The sequence below is a fragment of the Aquarana catesbeiana genome, linkage group LG05 (assembly GCF_042186555.1).
Source record: "Aquarana catesbeiana isolate 2022-GZ linkage group LG05, ASM4218655v1, whole genome shotgun sequence".
Classification (NCBI taxonomy): Eukaryota; Metazoa; Chordata; class Amphibia; order Anura; family Ranidae; genus Aquarana; species Aquarana catesbeiana.
In genome coordinates, this window is record NC_133328.1 from 100,650,057 (window position 1) to 100,669,011 (window position 18,955).

The 18,955-nt window shown below is 41.7% G+C and overlaps 1 protein-coding gene across 1 annotated transcript in view; it reads left to right on the forward strand.

Moving 5' to 3' along the window:
• ACVR2B (activin A receptor type 2B) overlaps positions 1–18,955 on the forward strand; it is a 279,211-nt gene that overhangs the window by 196,456 nt on the left and 63,800 nt on the right. The window contains exon 5 of the mRNA XM_073632740.1: positions 6,608–6,751. Within this exon, the coding sequence (XP_073488841.1) occupies positions 6,608–6,751 (144 nt within the window). The remainder of the gene's footprint in view (positions 1–6,607; positions 6,752–18,955) is intronic.

Consider the following 18,955-nt stretch of genomic DNA (forward strand, 5'->3'; position numbering starts at 1 on the left):
ACCGGACATCAGGGGGTAATTTTGAAAAAACAAGTTAGTGGGACATTTATATTATAGCAACAGGAATTTAGGGGGAAAAAAAATTGATTTGACGGTCGAACTCCGCTTTAGGTCACCTGCGCCTGATATTAAAGTATAAAAGTATAATCTGCTCATAATAAGGTCATGCATACCATAAAGGCCTATGTTAAGCAGGTGTTTGGTGGCTTTATTTCCGTTACACTCTGAGACCATCCCCACTCTTATCCATAGAAAAAAGGAGTGTCATTCACTGCATGAATTTGTAGCCATACATCAGCTAAGTCTTGGAGGTGAGATAACATCATGATTTCACCTAGGATAAGTAGATCTCTTAAGTTACCTTTCTGTTCTAGATAAGTCAATGACTACCTGTCTACACTTCAGTATATAAGCAAGTTTGCTTAACCTGCAGAATTATGCGTACAAGTGGCAAACCATCATTGTTGAGCTCCAGGCCCAAGCATGTATTGATAGTTTCCCAGAATTCATTGAATACATGTTAAATGCATAAGCCGCCCATAGTGCTGAGATGCCATGGCACCTTTATTCAGTCGCTGTCCTTTTATCGCAGTAGCTCCAGCCGCATAGTTGCTTTTTGTATTCTTTTCTTCTGCATGTAGCAAGTCCAGGCATGACCCCTTTAGTTACTTACAAAGTAAAAATATCGGAAATAAACTGCGCTTATGATGAACAAAAAACAAAAATTGCAGCTGCAACAATCAAGTGAGATATTATCACAAAAATGAAATAGGTGAACAAGTATGTTTCGTTTAAATGAAATAAACAGTAAATAAATTATATAAACAAGCGAGTCCAAGAGTCACAAACGTGACACAATAGTGAAAGTTTGAATGTTGTGTCACCGACTTCCTCCACCTTGTGCAACCACCACCAAAAACATAGGATGTGCGCTTACCAAAGAACGTTAACCACCTATTACAGGGGGTCAGCATAGGCTTTTATGTCTGGAAAACTCTACGTCTGTAAAGAAGTCCACTCAACAGAAACTTCAAGCCACCACCGGGGAAGACATCAGATTTCTTTTACTCCAACCGTGACGTCAGGTCATATACCCCAAATGAGGAACAAAACCTTTTTCTTTATCGTGCATCACGGGACACAGAGCCATAGTTATTAACTATATGGGTATACAGGCACCTTCAGGTGATGGACACTGGCACACCCAATACAGGAAGTTCACTCCCTATATAACCCCTCCTCCTACCAGGAGTACCTCAGTTTTGTAGCAAAGCAATATACATATATCCCAAAAGAGGGGAGGGACCTCTGTGTCCCGTGATGTACTCCAAGAAAAGGATTTTACAGGTAAGCTGTTATAAAAAATCCTATTTTCTTTATCGTACATCACGGGACACAGAGCCATAGTTATTAACTATGTGGGACGTCCCATAGTAATGCTATTTGAGGGGAGGGAGACACAACCCATAGGGCGCTCCCAGACTTGAGGACCTATACTGCTGCCTGCAGCACACTGCGCCCAAAGGTGATATCCTCATACCTTTTTACATCCACCTGATAAAACCTGGTGAATGTATGCACTGAAGATCAAGTTGCAGCCTTACAGATCTGAGCCATGGAGGCCTGGTGATGCACTGCCCTAGAAGCACTAATTGCTCTGGTAGAGTGCGCCTTGACTTGAAAAGGTGGAATTTTACCTTTTAAACCATAAGCCTGAATTATAACTTGCCGAATCCACTTAGAAATAGTGGATCTCGATGTTGCCTGACCTTTCCTAGGACCCTCTGGCAGCACAAATAGTTAATCAGTCTTCCGGTCGTTTCTAAATAGACCTTGACCGCTCTCACCACATCAAGACGTGGATGTAGTGACATCTCTTCCCTAGAACATGGTTTTGGAAAAAACGATGGTAGGACAATATCTTGGTTCAGGTGAAAACCTGAAACCACTTTAAGCAGAAAACTTGGACGTGTAAGTAACACGACCCTGTCCTTGTGAATAATCAAATACGGCTCTTTACACCATTTTTTTTTTTTTTTTTTTTTAAAGCGGTATTAAACGTAAAAAAAAAAAAAATGTAGTATATTACAGCTTACCAATCAGTAGATGTGGTGGCTGCATTCATTTTCTTTTTTTTTTTTTTTTTAGGATTTTTTCCTCTGATTTCACCTGATGATCTGCCCAGTAATAAACCTTCTGTATTAGAGTGCCCCACTCTGGATGAAGGAGCCCAGGGAGTGCACTTTTGGACGGCTGGAGGGGGGGGGGGGGTGTGTGTGTTAGATTTACTAGCAGATTTAGATACGCTAACAAACTGAAGCCAAACTCCAAGTAACACTTCATAATTAGTTACAGTAACAGTTTTTTATTCCTTTTGAGATAAAGGTTTTACATAAAAGCTGATCGTTGTAAGCACCCCTGCTGGAGTTAAATGGTTTGTCTCATCTTTGTAATTGATACATCTACTGGAGAGCAGCTTCTTTTGAAAAACGACAGACTTGCTGGCCAGATCAAGGAAGGAAGGGTGACCCCTGGAAGTCGCAAATCTATGATGTCCTGCTGCAATGAATGAAGTGGGAACCTCAGCCTGGACTCTGAGCAGGCATGCCCCCAATGCGTTTCACTCCAGAACCCCCCCCCCGTAGCTTAGTCATGGGGATAGGGAACTTATGCGTATGGAGAGTATTACTGCCCAGATCACCAGATGAAAATAAAAGCCTAAAAAAGAAAGTGAATGCAGCCATCACATCTAAGAAATGGTAAGCTGCAAAATAATGTTTGCTTCTGGATTTAATACTACTTTAAGGTTCATCAGTAACAAAACAACATCAGCAATATACATGTAAGCAATGGCAATAGTTAAAGCAGTAGTAAAGCCCTCATTGTTATTTTTATATATAGTCGCATTATAGGCTTACCTGTGGGTAAAATTAATATCTCCTAAACTTGCACTGTTTAGGAGATATTCACACTGCATGCAGCCGCTGACAACACTGGCGCATGCACTCTGAAGGTCCAGCATACCGAGCCGGACCTTCTGAGCTTCTTGCTGGAACCGATGGCTCCCGCATGTATGTACAAGAGTGACGTCATCGTGGCTCGGCCACTCACAGCGCCAGAGCCTGCAAACCCAGAAGGAAGGCCGGGGGAACATGTCAGCCCTCTCAGCAGAGACTGCGCGCTGCTGGAAGAGCTTCATTTTAAGGTATTTCATATTGTGCTAGTATGCGATGCATAATAGCACATAAAAGCCCACACACATAGGTTTGACTTGATGGACTTGTGTCTTTTTTCAACCTCACTATGTAACATTATGCCATTGTCTCACAGGTGTTTTTTTTGTGGGTTTTTTTTTTTATTTATTCTGCAGCAGTTTACTACCGCTTTAATATGTGATAACATAAACGGACAGGAGACAGTATTTGAGAGTGATTTGGTTAGACAACCTGTACAGCTTTGCTGTGCTGCAGGCAAAATGCATCCTGTCTTTTTCAGCACAAACCAACGCAACACATTGGTGTAACTGAAACAATTGGGCATCAGACAGATTACCTTGTCTATTCTTTGGAATTGTGTTGGGCAATGCTATCCAACTTAGTCCAACTCATATGGTGCGAATGAGCCCTAAGACAGGGAGGAAACTTAAGCTGGCCATAGATGGTACAATTTTCCACCAGGGGTTGCAGGAAAGAAAATTGCTTGATTCCCCCATCAACACTGATCTTTCCAGGGAGAACGTTATTGCGTTCTCCTGGTGGGGGGGGGGGCAGGGGTGCCGGCTGGGAGAACACATAATAAAATTGCTAGCGGCTATAGTTGCTGGCAATAGTCACATGAAAAATCCGACAGGTTGGTTGCTCTCAAGTTGACTGATCAGCTTGGGTACAATCATCCTGCCCATACGTGGTTCGAATCTTGGCCAGTCCCTGCTGAACAGGCTGAGATTCGGACTGTCTATGGGCTGTTTTAGATTATCCTACTCCTGCAGAGTAAGTGGAGGGGCTTAGAAAGATCTAGAAATATAGTAAAGTCATAGATAGTGTGCCTCCAATAAGTAGATGTCCCCAATATGTGGATGTCTTTATAGAGAGAGAGGTACATCTATACAGACCCAGTGAAGGCTGAAGAAGGGAAGTTTTTCCACTACATGGAAATATACATTCTAAATGTTGTATTTTTTTTTTACAAAGCCAATGAGTGGTTCTATTCAGGTGGCATTTTAGTAGTGAATCAGATTGGGCAAACCAGATCCTTTTTTTATGTTTAGGGAGTGTAAATGTGGATCTTCAAGTCTTTTACAAGGGTAACCAGATAAGCCTAATGAACTCTGAGCACTGGGATTTCAGAAAGAGACAAAGAGTAAATGTATGGGAGATATTTGAAAAAAATATTAGCTACAAAGTAAGGTTCATTTTCAGAAAATATTTGCGCAGAAAAATCACATCACATGTTACAAAATGCATGTGTGCTTATGGCCATATTTATGGCATTTGAGCATAAATGCATTCTATCAGCCAGAATATTAAAGCGATTGTAAAGGTAAATTTAAAAAAAATAACAAATATGTCTATGCTTACCTGCCACAAACTTCCTCTTTTCGGGTCCCCTGCCGGTGCTCCTGGCCCCTCACCTCTGTCCAGTGCCCCCATGAGAAGCCGCTTCCCATGGGGGCACTCGTGCGTGCTCGCACCCGAGCCCTGCTGCTGCGTCCATTGACACAGACAGCGGGACTTGACCCTGCCCCTGCTCCCTCGTCACTGGCTTTGATTGACAGCACTGGAAGCCAATGGCTCCCTGTGCCCCAGCAAAGCCAGTGAGAAGTGAGGGGAGAAAAGAGATGCAGACGTGCAGGGCACTGCATCAAATAAGGGCCTAGTTAAGTAAAAGGGGGGTGGGGGGAAGCTGACGTCTAAACATTGTTTTACCTTAATGCAAGGAATGCAAAATGTTTAGGCTTTACAACCACTTTAATTTATTCTGGCCATTGGAATACATTTACCTGTTTATGCGTCTACAGGAATTTTTTGCATGAGGCCTTCTCATTTACATTGGACCTGTGACCTGTGGCCTGGCTAGAGACATTCTAGAACTTGCATATTATAAACAAACAGTAGCCTCTAAGTTCACCGCAGAAGAATTTAAGTCTTTCAAGTAGTTCTCTCAGCAGCTCTGCTCCCAGAGCTCCTGCTCTGGTAATGGCCCCTTTCACACTGCCGTGGCTTAAAAGTCGCGTGATTTTGACGTGATTTCAGGGAATGCCTGTGTAAACTTGAGGTCTATGGACCTCAACTAGCATGAAAGTCGGACCAAAGTAGTACAAGGACTACTTTTGAAGTTGGCACGTATATGAATGGTTATCATTGGAAATCATGGGGAACGACTTGTCATGCGACTTGTGCAACTTGTCCTGTGACTTGGGACTGCAAAGTGTCAAAGGGGCCTACATCATAGATTGGAAGACTGCTGAGTCCCTTCTGAGCGAGGGAACTGGGTGAGCTTATTTGCTGAGAGAACCACTTGTAGGACTTCAGTGCTTCTGCTGTGAACTTTGAGGTTGAGTTGCACCGCCATGCTTGCAGATACAGGGATTAATGAGGGTTTTTATTACTGCTTGTTGGGAATATGTAAATACTTGCACATGGTTTCGTCACATAAATCCCACTGCTTCAGCAAGAACCTGATTCACGTCAAAATGTTTGTGTAAAGTGCTTTAATGTGTTTATAGCCCATCAACAAAGCCTGACTCAGGCAGTTGTCTGGGGTAAAAAAAAAAAGAAGTCCAGAATGACATTGTAATATGTTATCCCTGAGTTTATTGTCCTTTTTTTAAAGCTCATATAATAACATTATTGATTTTCATTCATCTAGATATATGCTAATACTTTCTGTGAGCTAGTGCTAGCTTCTCTTTTATCAGCCAAGCCTTCATCTCCAGGAGCTGTGAATCAATACAAGATTCTTATTTTCTTGCGCCCAAACCATCTCCTGACATTAAATGTAATTTAAGAGCAGGTTTTGTGGAATCGCTACATGGCTGTTTTTGAGTAAATGGATCACGATTACTATGCCTTTAATTCCAAAGTGCTAATTGACTATAAAATGTTACATGCTTTATATCGAGAGCTTTATGGCCTGACTGCGGCAGGGGCCTGTGTAAGTAGAAGCACTTCATCAAACAGGTCTCGCCATAACTGACATGATTTGCAGAGGGCCTAGCTGCTTCAGTAAGCTTGCCAAAACAATTAAATGAATACCCCACTTTCATGCTGTATGTGCACCATTCCATTCTATGTTTTCTTAGTTTCCATAGCAACAGTGTAGGCCAGTTAAAAATATTTAATTCAATAGAACTCCATCCTAATCAGTCACATTCCGGTGAAGTCTTCATTCTTTGAAACCTTAAAATACATTTTTTCTTAGTTGTATTTTTTCTGTGTGTACGGTTGGACTAATGAAGGCTTCGTGACTTAAAAATCACAAAAGTATAAGGTCATCGCAGGTCGTGTATTTGTGCAACTTAAGCTAATTAACAACTTGTAGAAATGGAGGTTAGTTGAAGCTTATGCTGCTTATAAAAGATCAATGGCGTTTTTGTCTATCTCTGTAGGATCCAGGGCCACCTCCGCCATCTCCATTAGTTGGACTCAAGCCCCTGCAGTTATTGGAACTCAAGGCAAGGGGCCGATTCGGCTGTGTTTGGAAGGCAAGGCTGATGAATGAATATGTAGCTGTGAAAATCTTTCCCATTCAGGTAAGATGGGTGTCATAATTCATCTTTTTATCATTGCTGTTTGTTGCTAAAAATGTATTGCTATATGCTATATATAATAAAGATTTTTTTTTTAGGTAAACCACTTAAAATCTGAATAGAATCAATCATACATTACGCTCCCAAATGACAGGTGAACCTATTTTTAACTGGAGACAGTCATCAACTCAAATGACCTGTGACAGCTGGTGCTCAATATTTGGGGGGGGGAGAGACGGAGACAGATGAGAAGGCGGCGATCAACAATTTCATTTCATTAGATAATTTATGAGGGCGTGTTTAGGGGCGCGGCAGAGTAGGGGTCGGGTGGGGCAACTGGAGGCGAGTAACCCTTGAGGCCCGGCTAGTAGCTCATGACTTGAAATATATATAGATATATATGTATCTATATATATATAGATATATATATATCTATATATATATATATATAGATATATATATATCTATATATATATAGTATGTGATTCTGCACTTCCAGGTCTGGGACCCGCACGCACCCTGCCGGCGGCGACCCACTCCCACTGTGATTGGACACAGTGGGAGCCAATCAGTGGGTCCTGCGGACCCGATGTCCGCCAGGATCCGCCAATCATTCCAGAGAGAAGAAGACCGGTGACCTGCCTATGTAAACAAGGCAGATCGTCGTTCTGTGAGAAGGGGAGGTAGTGAACATGTGTTTCTGCTAAGCAGGAACACGGATCTCTGCCTTCTTACAGTACAAGCACATCCCCCACAGTTACTAATCACTCCCTAGGAACACATTTAACCCTTTGATCGCCCTTGATGTTAATCCCTTCCCTGCCAGTGTCAGTACAGTGCAAATTTTGAGCACTGATCACTGTATTAGTCCCCAAAAAAGGGTCAGTTAGGTGTCCAATTTGTCTGCCTTAATGTCGCAGTACAGCTATAAGTCGCTGTTCACCGCTGTTACTAGGAAAAAATAAAAATATATCCATAAATCTGTCTTGTAGTTTGTAGACGCTATAACTTTTGCGCAAACCAATCAATATATGCCTAATGAGATTTTTTTTTTTTTACCAAAAATATGTAGCAGAATACATATTGGCCTAAATTGATGAAGAAATTTAATTTTTTTATTGGATTTGCTTTACAGCAGGAAGTAAGAAATATTGTGTTTTTTGGGGTTTTTTTTCAAAATTGTCGGTCTTTTTTTGTTTACAGCGCAAAAAATAAAACCCAGTAAATACCACTAATAGAAAGCTCTATTTGTGGGGAAAAAAGGACATAAATTTTATTTGGGTACAGCATCGCACAACCGCGCAATTGTCAGTTAAAGTAACACAGTGCTGTATAGCAAATAATGGCCTGGTCATGAAGGGGGGTAAACCTTCCGGAGCTCAAGTGGTTAAATAACAAACTTGCCTATAATTACGTGCTCTGTGCAGTGGTTTCGTACACAGCAGTCCCGATCCTTTTCTTCTGGGGTCCCCTCTCTTCATTGGGTCCCCCCATAGAAAGCCGATTTTCATTAGGGCACCAGTGCAGGCTCACTCCCCAGTCCTGCTGCTGCGTCCATTGACACGGACAGCAAGACTCCGCCCCCTCCTTTGTCACAGGATTTGATTGACAGCAGCGGAAGCCAATGGATATACGAGTGCTTTGGATTACAAGCACGTTTCCGGAACAAATTATGCTCGCAATCCAAAGTTTTACTGTATAATGTTGCTTACTGGAAGAAAGCAGTAACTGTGCCTGACCCAGGAGTTATTTTGCTGATGCAATCCTACATATACTCAATAATAAAGCTCATACCTGTGTTCAGACTCCTGAGCTCAGGGCCACCTGTGTTTGTTTTTGGCTGCAACATACCACACTGCATAAAGCCCACATTCACAAAATTGTGCCACTCTTGCGGTGCCCCAAACAAGTAAGTAACCCTATGCAAATTTGACTATGCAAAGCTTAAAGATTAAACAGATGCATTCGCTTTTTTGCCATGTTTGCCGTGTGTAGGGAAGCCCATGGAAAAAAATGGGTTGCCCTATGTATAAAGTGCGACAATGCGTGAAAACACGTAAATAGGGTTGAAACAAGTAATCGATTAATTTGAGAACTAATCGATTATGAAAATAGTTCTCAACTATTTTCATAATCGATTAATCGGCCAGCCGATTAGTTGGCCTGCATACAGAATGCATTATTTGTTTACATATCAGGAAATACAGTGCAACACACATACAGCTCAGTACACGACATCCATACATGTCAGTAAGTGCCTGAGAACTTGAATGTGTGAGGAGCAATGCCTCATGGGACATGTAATCCTGGGCAGGAAGTGAGTGGTTCTAAAGGGAGAAGTTTTTTACCTTGCTAAAGAGCACGGTATACTATAATTTGCAGCTTGCTATTGGGGCACTCTGAAGGCAGGAGGAGCCAGAAGCATCGATGGGGGACTCCAGAAGAGAATAATCGGGGCTGCTCTTTGCAAAACCATTACACAGAGCAGGTAAGTATAACATATTTGTTGTTTTTAACTAAAAACAAGACTCAGGGAAGATCAGCATCAAAACCCAGAGAAGGTGGAGGCTGATAGTCTGGAGGTAATAGAAGGCATTGCAATTACATTTAAAGTAAACTATCACATGGAGGCAAGCCACAATACGTGGGAGCAGGGCACATTACATGAGGGCAGGGCACATATCAAGGAGGCAGGCATATTACATGAGGGCAGGACACATTACAGGGGGCAGGGCACATTACATGCACCCAAGTGTGAAAGGGGTCTAAATAAAAAAATGTGATCTCTGAGTCTAATGATAGTTACCAGATTCAACTTCCAATAGTATATACAGTATATCTCTTCTGTCTGTTATTCTCAGAGTGGATTAGAGATTTTGCTCCCTGACCATATAGTTGGTTATTTATATTTACCACTGCATAGAGAAAAAATTGCGTTGTTTTTTTTTCAAACTTTACTTATTAAATTATACACCACACTTTTGTAAGGTTATTATCCGATTAATCGAAAAAATAATCCGCCAACTAATTGATTATGAAAATAATCGTTAGTTACAGCCCTACACATAAATTACAGTAATATGAATGGGGGCTAATATTCTGGCTCTTCATGTAAAAAATATATATATTCTTCCTGCATTTTTTTGTTGTATTTTATGTTTTAGGATCAGGCACTCTGAGTTATGTAGAAAGGTGGCTCTGAAAATGAGCGGTGCTGGTGTCAAGTTGTTGCCTGAAGCTGATTGCAGTTGACACCTTGACTTCAGCTTTGCTTATTGCCTGAAGAAAGCAGAGTGCAGAGTTGCTAGCAGGTTGAAGGTCATATGAACAGCATAGAAAGTAATGAGGGTCATTAGTTAGGAAAGCAAGTTCCTCCTCCCCCAGTAGGGGAAAAACACAAGCGTTGCAGGAAACATAAATGCTAGACAAATGGTGGGCAAATGGTTAAGAACCTCCTATTTATTCCTGACTGCTAAACGGCTACACATTGTTTTGCTAATTTTTTTTGTTTTTTTTTTTTTTCCGTTGGAACTTACTATGAGAAGATGACAGTTACTTTATCTGTTCACTACTAAACCCAAGAAAAAAACATTTCAGAATGCCCATCAATAAGCTGTACTATAATGTATTATTCAACCAAGAGAGGTGTGCTTCAGTTTCTTGTTGCCTAGATAGCAGCTTTGAAAAGTGCTTAGTACTGCATTGGAATCTGTCTGCTATCACACTTGCAGCCCCAAAAGAGAGGATTCCTCCAAGGGCCCGAGCTAAACATATGACCCACTCATAAATAAAATAGACGTGTGGTTTATTTCCTATACTGACAAGCTCTGCACTGACCAAGTTCTCCCTGCAAAAATTCATATAATTTAAAGCCAATAGGAATCCAGCTTGCCATAATCCTTGTAATTGGTAGTAGACTTTTTTTTTTTCAATCCACGTTCTAAAAATCAAAGCACTCTATTTAAATACAAACTGTTTATGGGAGCTGTTTTGCATGCTGAATTGTATTTCTGGCCACCAAGTCCTGGGACTTTCGCAGCCCCGCCAGAGAGCGGAGCCAGTCAGATGACCTTGCTGCTCTCTACAGAGCCTGTGATTGGATAGTGATGGGGCAGAAACAGATTGATGATATTATCACTCTGCTCCCTCCTGTCTGCACATGCCTTGTCAGCACCTGACTGGTCCCAAGTGCTGCCCTTCCCTTTCTTAGTCCAACTGCTTACAAGAAGTTACATTTAAAGTGTATTTTCACTTTTGCAGTCAAATTTGTGAAAACACATGGGGGAGGAAGTATACAGGCACATCTTAAATAGAAGATGCGTCCGTGGTTCTGGTGAACTTGGTACAGGGCTCGTGCTCTCGAAGAGCTTGAGAAAGGGGTGTTGCGGCCTCTCTATGGACTACCGTGCATGCTCTGAAATGTGTCGCGTCATTTCCTCCTAGTGGTCCAATTCCGGCTGGCGCTGCGTGTCACTCTGCGCTCCAGCGCTTGCAGACTGCCATCAAGTCCTCCCACCCTGGCCCTGTGGGTCTGACCGCTGTTAGTCTTTGCTGACAGCTCCCTGAAATATTTTTTAAAACTCCCACGGCACACCTGCACATCTCTGTGCCACAGCACACAGTTTGAGAATCACTGTTTTAGATCAAAGGAATAAACTTCGGTCTGTAAATGAGGGCAGTTTATCCAGTTAAAGACTAAACATTTTTCTGACATTTGTTGCTTAAAGCGTTAAAATTAGTATTTTTTGCTAGAACCGCCAAATATTATAATTCTATAAATATATCTTTTAAAAGCTATTTTTAGGGAGAAAATACACTTCAATGAATAAAAAAAAACAAAAAAACAAAAAACAAAACCGTAAAGTTAGCCCTATTTTTATATACATAATGTGAAAAAATATGTTACGCTGAGAATTGTGATTTTTATTCTAAGCAAAAAAATTGTGATTCTCATTTTATTCAGAATCGTGCAGCTCCTGAATGTGCTATCCATTGACACAGCAGGAAAAGAACCATTTTCATTAGTTGTATTTACTGATAAGGGTACATCCTGCATGTTTTGCATTCGAGTAGAGTAGTTCTTAGAATGTGAAGGTTTATCGTTTCAGTTACTTTGTTTTGTTTATTTGATGGCGTTCTGGTGTCGTATTTGTAGAATGTGTGCAGTGTTTGGGAGTGGGGCAGAAGATCGTGGTAATAATGTGCTTGGTGATTTACAGCTCCTGCCAGCTGTTTATAGAGGTAACATGCACATGTGTTTCTTCTCAGCCACACCAGGGAGGAGAGGTGAGGGAGCTGCTTTATGTCAGGTCTAACATGGTTCAGGTCTGGGTGTATGATTTGTTTTCTGCTGATTTCCCAGTGCTGGCCATCTCATGTGGTCTTTTTGTTACTCTGTAGAGAAAAATACACACAGATTGCTACATAAAAACTTCATCATTGCTCAAGTGAAACTTCTTCCTTCATACTCCAGAGCAGCCTTTTTCAACCAGGGTCCCAGGCATCCTGGGGTGCCTTTAGTTTTCTTTAGATGTGCCTTTATAAAAAATATTGCACAGTACAAGTTCATGTATATTCTTTCTGTACAAATAGGGCAAAACAAACAAATGTTTTATTGTGTTTCCTATGCTGGATGAATGCCCATTTCCTATGGTTTTTCATGGAGTTACGTTTCATGTACACTGCTGCTTGTAAACTGGACATTTAGGAGCAATTGGGTGTTTTTTTAGCTGCCCCTGAACTCTCCTCTGTTATTTTATCAGTCTATCTGTCTACTCCTCACCTCACTCCTTCAGTCTTTTCTCGCATTACTAACTTACTAACTGACACATCAGCATGGATGTCGCACCACTTCCTTAAACTAAATCTCTCTAAAACTGAGTATTAATATTCCCCCCCCCCCGCCCGTGCCCCCCTCCATGATTTTTCCATCAAAATCAACAAAGCAACCATCAGTCCCTCCCCTCACGCTAGGGTACTAGGTGTAATCCTAGACTCTGAATTGTCATTTCAGCCTCAAATCCAATCGTTGTCAAAAGTTTGTAGAATTCACCTCCGTAACATCTCTAAAATTCGCCCCTTTTTAACAAATGAAACCACCAAGCTCCTCATTCACTCCCTCGTTATCTCTCGCCTTGACTATTACAACTCCCTTCTCATTGGCTTACCTCTCCATAGGCTATCCCCTCTCCAGTCTATCATGAATGCTGCTGCCAGACTTATCCACCTTACCTGTGTGCGTGTCACCGGCGCAAAAACAAACCTTAGTTCCTCAAACAATATTACATACTAAATGTTGGGGATGCTGCATTCAAAAAAAGACCCTTCACTTAGATGGGTAAGAAATACTAGTTGGTGTATGTGAATGCGCTACTCCCTTAATATCTCAAATACACAAGTGAAAGCTACCATCACCTGTAATGCTTATCAGCTACCCATCACAAATATTTCATGTGTATAAGTTTAAAATTTTAGATCAATAAATCATACATATACATATAACAAAAAGTCCTTCAGATATGTTGCAAAATCTTGTAACCATTAAAGTGACTGACGTGCTCCTATATTGCTTCAGTGTTCATATGTGACTGAGTGGGACCCTCCACCATTCAGATTGGCCACTCACCAGATACTTCACTAGGGGTACGCCTTTGGTTCATTCAGGGATAACCACTCCACCCAGGTACCACTTCTCACCGGTTAAAAACTTGTGTTCTAATGCTCCTCATAGGAAAGCATAGGGACAAAAGGCGATCATAGCGCAATATGTTTGAACCATTTATTTTTTAAAAAATTCCAAAGGTTAAAATCACTCACATTTAAAAGTGCCCTCGAGCCGGCACGAAGCATATCCAGCAGTTACGGACGAGTGGCTATTAGCATGGTTCGCCTGGTGTTAATGTGCGGCCTCCACGCTCGGCTTGCGCTCCAAGCCTCGTTTCCGTTTTCGTCCGGTCACGTGATGCGTAAAATTCTCCCAGCAGCCTCTACGCGTTTCGCATCATCAAATGCGTCATCAGGAAGCTCCCTGATGACGCATTTGATGATGCGAAACGCGTAGAGGCTGCTGGGAGAATTTTATGCATCACGTGACCGGACGAAAACGGAAACGAGGCTTGGAGCGCAAGCCGAGCGTGGAGGCCGCACATTAACACCAGGCGAACCATGCTAATAGCCACTCGTCCGTAACTGCTGGATATGCTTCGTGCCGGCTCGAGGGCACTTTTAAATGTGAGTGATTTTAACCTTTGGAATTTTTTAAAAAATAAATGGTTCAAACATATTGCGCTATGATCGCCTTTTGTCCCTATGCTTTCCTATGAGGAGCATTAGAACACAAGTTTTTAACCGGTGAGAAGTGGTACCTGGGTGGAGTGGTTATCCCTGAATGAACCAAAGGCGTACCCCTAGTGAAGTATCTGGTGAGTGGCCAATCTGAATGGTGGAGGGTCCCACTCAGTCACATATGAACACTGAAGCAATATAGGAGCACGTCAGTCACTTTAATGGTTACAAGATTTTGCAACATATCTGAAGGACTATTTGTTATATGTATATGTATGATTTATTGATCTAAAATTTTAAACTTATACACATGAAATATTTGTGATGGGTAGCTGATAAGCATTACAGGTGATGGTAGCTTTCACTTGTGTATTTGAGATATTAAGGGAGTAGCGCATTCACATACACCAACTAGTATTATCCACCTTACCAACCGCTCAGTGTCTGCCAACCCTCTCCTCCAATCCCTACACTGGCTCCCAATCACCCAGCGAATTAAATTCAAAATACTAACCACAACATACAAAGCCATTCACGACTCTGCCCCGAGCTACATCACTAATCTTGTCTCCAAATATCACCCAAATCGTCCTCTCTGCTCTTCTCAAGACCTCCTGCTTTCAAGCTCTCTCATCTCCTCCTCCCATGCTCGTCTCCAGGATTTCTCCAGAGCCTCTCCCATCCTCTGGAACTCGCTACCTCCATCTATCCGGCTATCCCCTACTCTTGCTACCTTCAAGTGATCCCTGAAAACTCATCTCTTCAGGAAAGCCTATCACGTCTCCAACTAATCTCCTACCACTTCCACCAGCTCATTCCTCACAGTTACAACCTTTTGTACCACCTGCCCCACCCTATTAGATTGTAAGCTCTTCTAAGCAGGGCCCTCTTAATCCTCTTGTATTTTATTGTATTATAACTGTACTGTCTCCCTTTTATATTGTAAAGCACTGCATAAACTGTTGGCGCTATATAAATCCTGAAAAATAATAATAATACATGTACACAGGGTCGTTTATAGTCGTATCTAGGCAGTTGAGTTTAGAAGCATTTTTTGGAACGCCAAGTGCCTGTAACAGTTTATAAACGCGGTAACTCTCATTTAGCTGTGCTTAATTTACAGCATTTAATTTTTGGCTATTTTATTTATTTATTTTTTATTTCCGTTACTTATATAGCGCCGTCAATTTACGCAGCGCTTTACATATACATTGTACATTCACATCAGTCCCTACCTTCAAGGAGCTTACAATCTAAGATCCCTAACACACATTCATACATGCTAGGGACAATTTAGACAGGATCCAATTAACCTACCAGCATGTCTTTAGAGTGTGGGAGGAAACCGGAGTACCCAGAGGAAACCCACACAGGCACAGGGAGAACATGCAAACTCCAGGCAGGTAGTGTCATGGTTGGGATTCGAACCGGCAACCCTTCTTACTGCTATGCGAAAGTGCTACCCACCACATCACTGTGCCGCCCATTTAAAAAAAAAAAAAGCTTCTAAATCTAAACGCGGCATGTAAATGCAGAAAAACGGATGCTTTAAATGTCGGTTACTATCTGTCAAGTTAAATCGTTCAGGAGAGGTTGTAAAAACGTCCCGTGTACATGAAGCACAAGGATCCATTCACAAGGGGTGCTTGACTGCGTGCCCCCTGCAGGTCCATGAGACAAAAGGTCCTATGCGCCATACATCACTACAAGACCCTGTGGATATGTGAAATGACAGCCTCAGCCTGAGCCCCAGCCAAGCCACAACTCCCTCCAGCTTAAAGTGGTAGTAAACAGCTGGCTTTTTTTTTTTTTAAACCTGAAATGCAATGTCATAATGTGCACATCTCATACTAGCACATTATGTGAAACTTACCTTAGACCGAAGCCCTCCAGCGGCACACTGTCACCGCTGAAGGAGCTTCCATCTTCACCTGGTTTTCCTTCTGGGTTCATGGACTCTGGCTGTGTGAGTGGCCAGGTCTGCGATGACGTCACTCCTGTGCATGTGTTTTATAGCACAGGACTCTGTAGGAACAGCATGGTATGTCGTTCCTTCAGGGCACATGTGCCGGTGACGTTACCAGCTGCATCTACAGTAAATATCTCCTAAACTGTGCACTTTTAGAAGATATTTACATTACCTATAGGTAAGCCTTATTATAGGCTTACATATAGGTAAAATTCATGCATGGGAGTTTACTCCCACTTCAATCATGATTAAGTTCTCAGGGCACATGAAATGCGTAGGAAGTGGCATGGCTTGGCTGGGCCCCGGACTGAGGCGGTCATTTCACACATCCACAGAGTCTTGCAGTGAAGTGCAGTGGATAGGACCTTTTTTGTCTCCTGTATCATTGGAGCTGGGATGAGCTCTGTCTTTGCACGCACTCCCAGCGGTGTACTACAGGATAGGACCCTATTTGTTGTCTGGTCACTGCAGATACATGTTTTCCTAGCATGAGCATACACAGGCCTTATTGGAAAACGTTCATTGGATTCACATTATTAATGCTGTACAAATGGTTTTTCATTGATTTAGAACAGGGGTGCCCAACCGGTGGCCTGGAGGCCACATGTGGCCCACTGAGCCCTCTGAAGTGGCCTGCAACTTCTTGCTCTGGGATGGCGGGTCAGCAAACCCAGAACATGGGTCCACCATCCCAGGGCATGAATGTTGTGACTGAAGCCGACGGTAGAGGAAGCAAGCGGCTGTGGAGCAGAGCCGTATAAGCCGATGTTTCCTGTATAGTGCCGACTCCAGACACAGGCGGATTGATACCAAATGCCCTCTGCCTTTGACAGCAACATATGCAGAGTGAACACAGACCTGCTATCCGCTCATTAAGGCCCACGGCCGGTTGCCAAGTCTGATTTAGAATGTAGAATACCACCTTTGGCACAAAATGGGGTAAGGTATCATAGAAACTGTACTCAGCACCATCTAGTGGCCAAATGTGGTATTTGTTTGTCTCAAGGATGCATTCACTGCTTGCCCTGTTCAGGTCCATGTTTCCCGGGACAGGGGTGCACAGGTGTTGCGTTCATTCCCATGCCAGCACTTCATAGAAGTCCATTCGGATGTGCGGCTGCATGCACAATTTGACACATGGGTGCGGGTCCCTGAACTCACCCTGTAAGTGTTAGGGGACCTGCACCCTCATTTCATATTGGAACAAAGCTGTGTCCTTGCAGCTACGCGTTTCAGTAGACTTCTATGGACTGCCAGCATGGGGATGCATGCAACATCTGTGTACCCCTGTCCCAGGACAACATAGATCTGCACAGGGCACAACGTGAATAGATTATACCAAAAAAAAAATGGCTACTAGATGGTGCTGAGTGCCATTTCTATGATACTTTACTCCATTTTGTGTCAAAATGTGGCATTTCACATTCGAAATCAATGAAAAACATTTGTACAGCACTAATAACAATAGTTTTTCACCCTTTAACCCAGAAGGAATTTACATGCCCCTTTACTGGGCAAATTGCCATGCAAATTTCATTATAAATATACACCATAAAGTCACTTTTTCTAATTAGTGAATGGCGTAAACCATACACATGCCAATAAGGTCTTTTGCACTTGGACACAATCATTTACTGATTTATATACACAGGATCTTGCTGCTTGCAGTTATGATTTGTAAAGACTGCTTTGTGGATTTTTATGTGCATTGTCCCATAGTCAACAACAACGCACCTGTGTATGATCCATTTAAAAAAAAAAAATCCAAACTGGAACAAACGCTGTATTTATTTTCACCCATATGCAAGAGGGTTAATATAATTCTCATTCATATCTTCTGACCTTCTATACTTCTACTTCTATACTGCTGCAGGTTCATCCACTTCTACCAGCCATGAAATATATTAATTCTATAAATCTGTCAATTCTTAGAAGCAAAAGCACTTCACAGTCTGACTTGTATATTTATATTTTCCATGTCTGTTAAGTACACATGGCATTACCCAGAAGCACTTTTCTTTTTTTAGAGTGGAATTTGCATACATATTCTGCTATCTCTACCTGTACTTTAGTAAAGTTTCTTTTACCTTGAAGTATATGCAAACACTATCTGAATGAAATTTAGTTTGCTAAAGCCCTGTGGATAATAAACAAGTGCATTTTTTTAATGGCATAATTGTTTTCACCTTTTTTCATCCTGTATTGCATCTCAGCACTGCTGATCTCGCGTAGCCTCATTTTAATCTCTTATAGGACAGGTTTGTTTGATGTTGATGGAATAGTAACCCGTGTCTGCATATATTCTGTGTTGTGGTGGTACTTACTGTTGTAAGTACCTAAAATTTGACTTTGTAGAAGCCTATTGCAGCCTCCTGTACAGTAGAGCTCAGACTTTGGGAGAAAGAAGCAACATGAAGAACCGATCAGGTGTGCTGCATAGCTCATGTGTTCACAGTGTACATACTAGAGCTGCACGATTCTGGCAAAAATGAGAATCACTATTTTTTTGCTTAGAATAAAGATCATGATTCTCGTGGTGTAACATCTTTCACATTATACAAAAAAAAAATTGGGCTAACTTTACTGTTTAGTTGTGGTGTTTTTTTTTGTTTTTTTTGTTTTTTTTCATATTCATTGAAGTGTATTTTTTCCCAAAAAATTGCATTTGAAAGACCGCTGCACAAATACAGTGTGACATAAAATATTGCAACAATCGCCATTTTATTCCCTAGGGTCTCTCCTAAAAATATATATATAATGTTTGGGGACTCCAAGTAATTTTCTAGCAAAAAATACTGATTTTAACTTTGTAAGAAACAAATCAGAAAAAAGTTTAATTTTTAAGTGGTTAACATTTCCTCATTTACAGACCGAAGTTCATTCCTTTGATCTAAGAAAAGTTACAATGTTTAAAGTTCTCTACCAGCGCTGAAACGTTACAATGTTCATAGTTC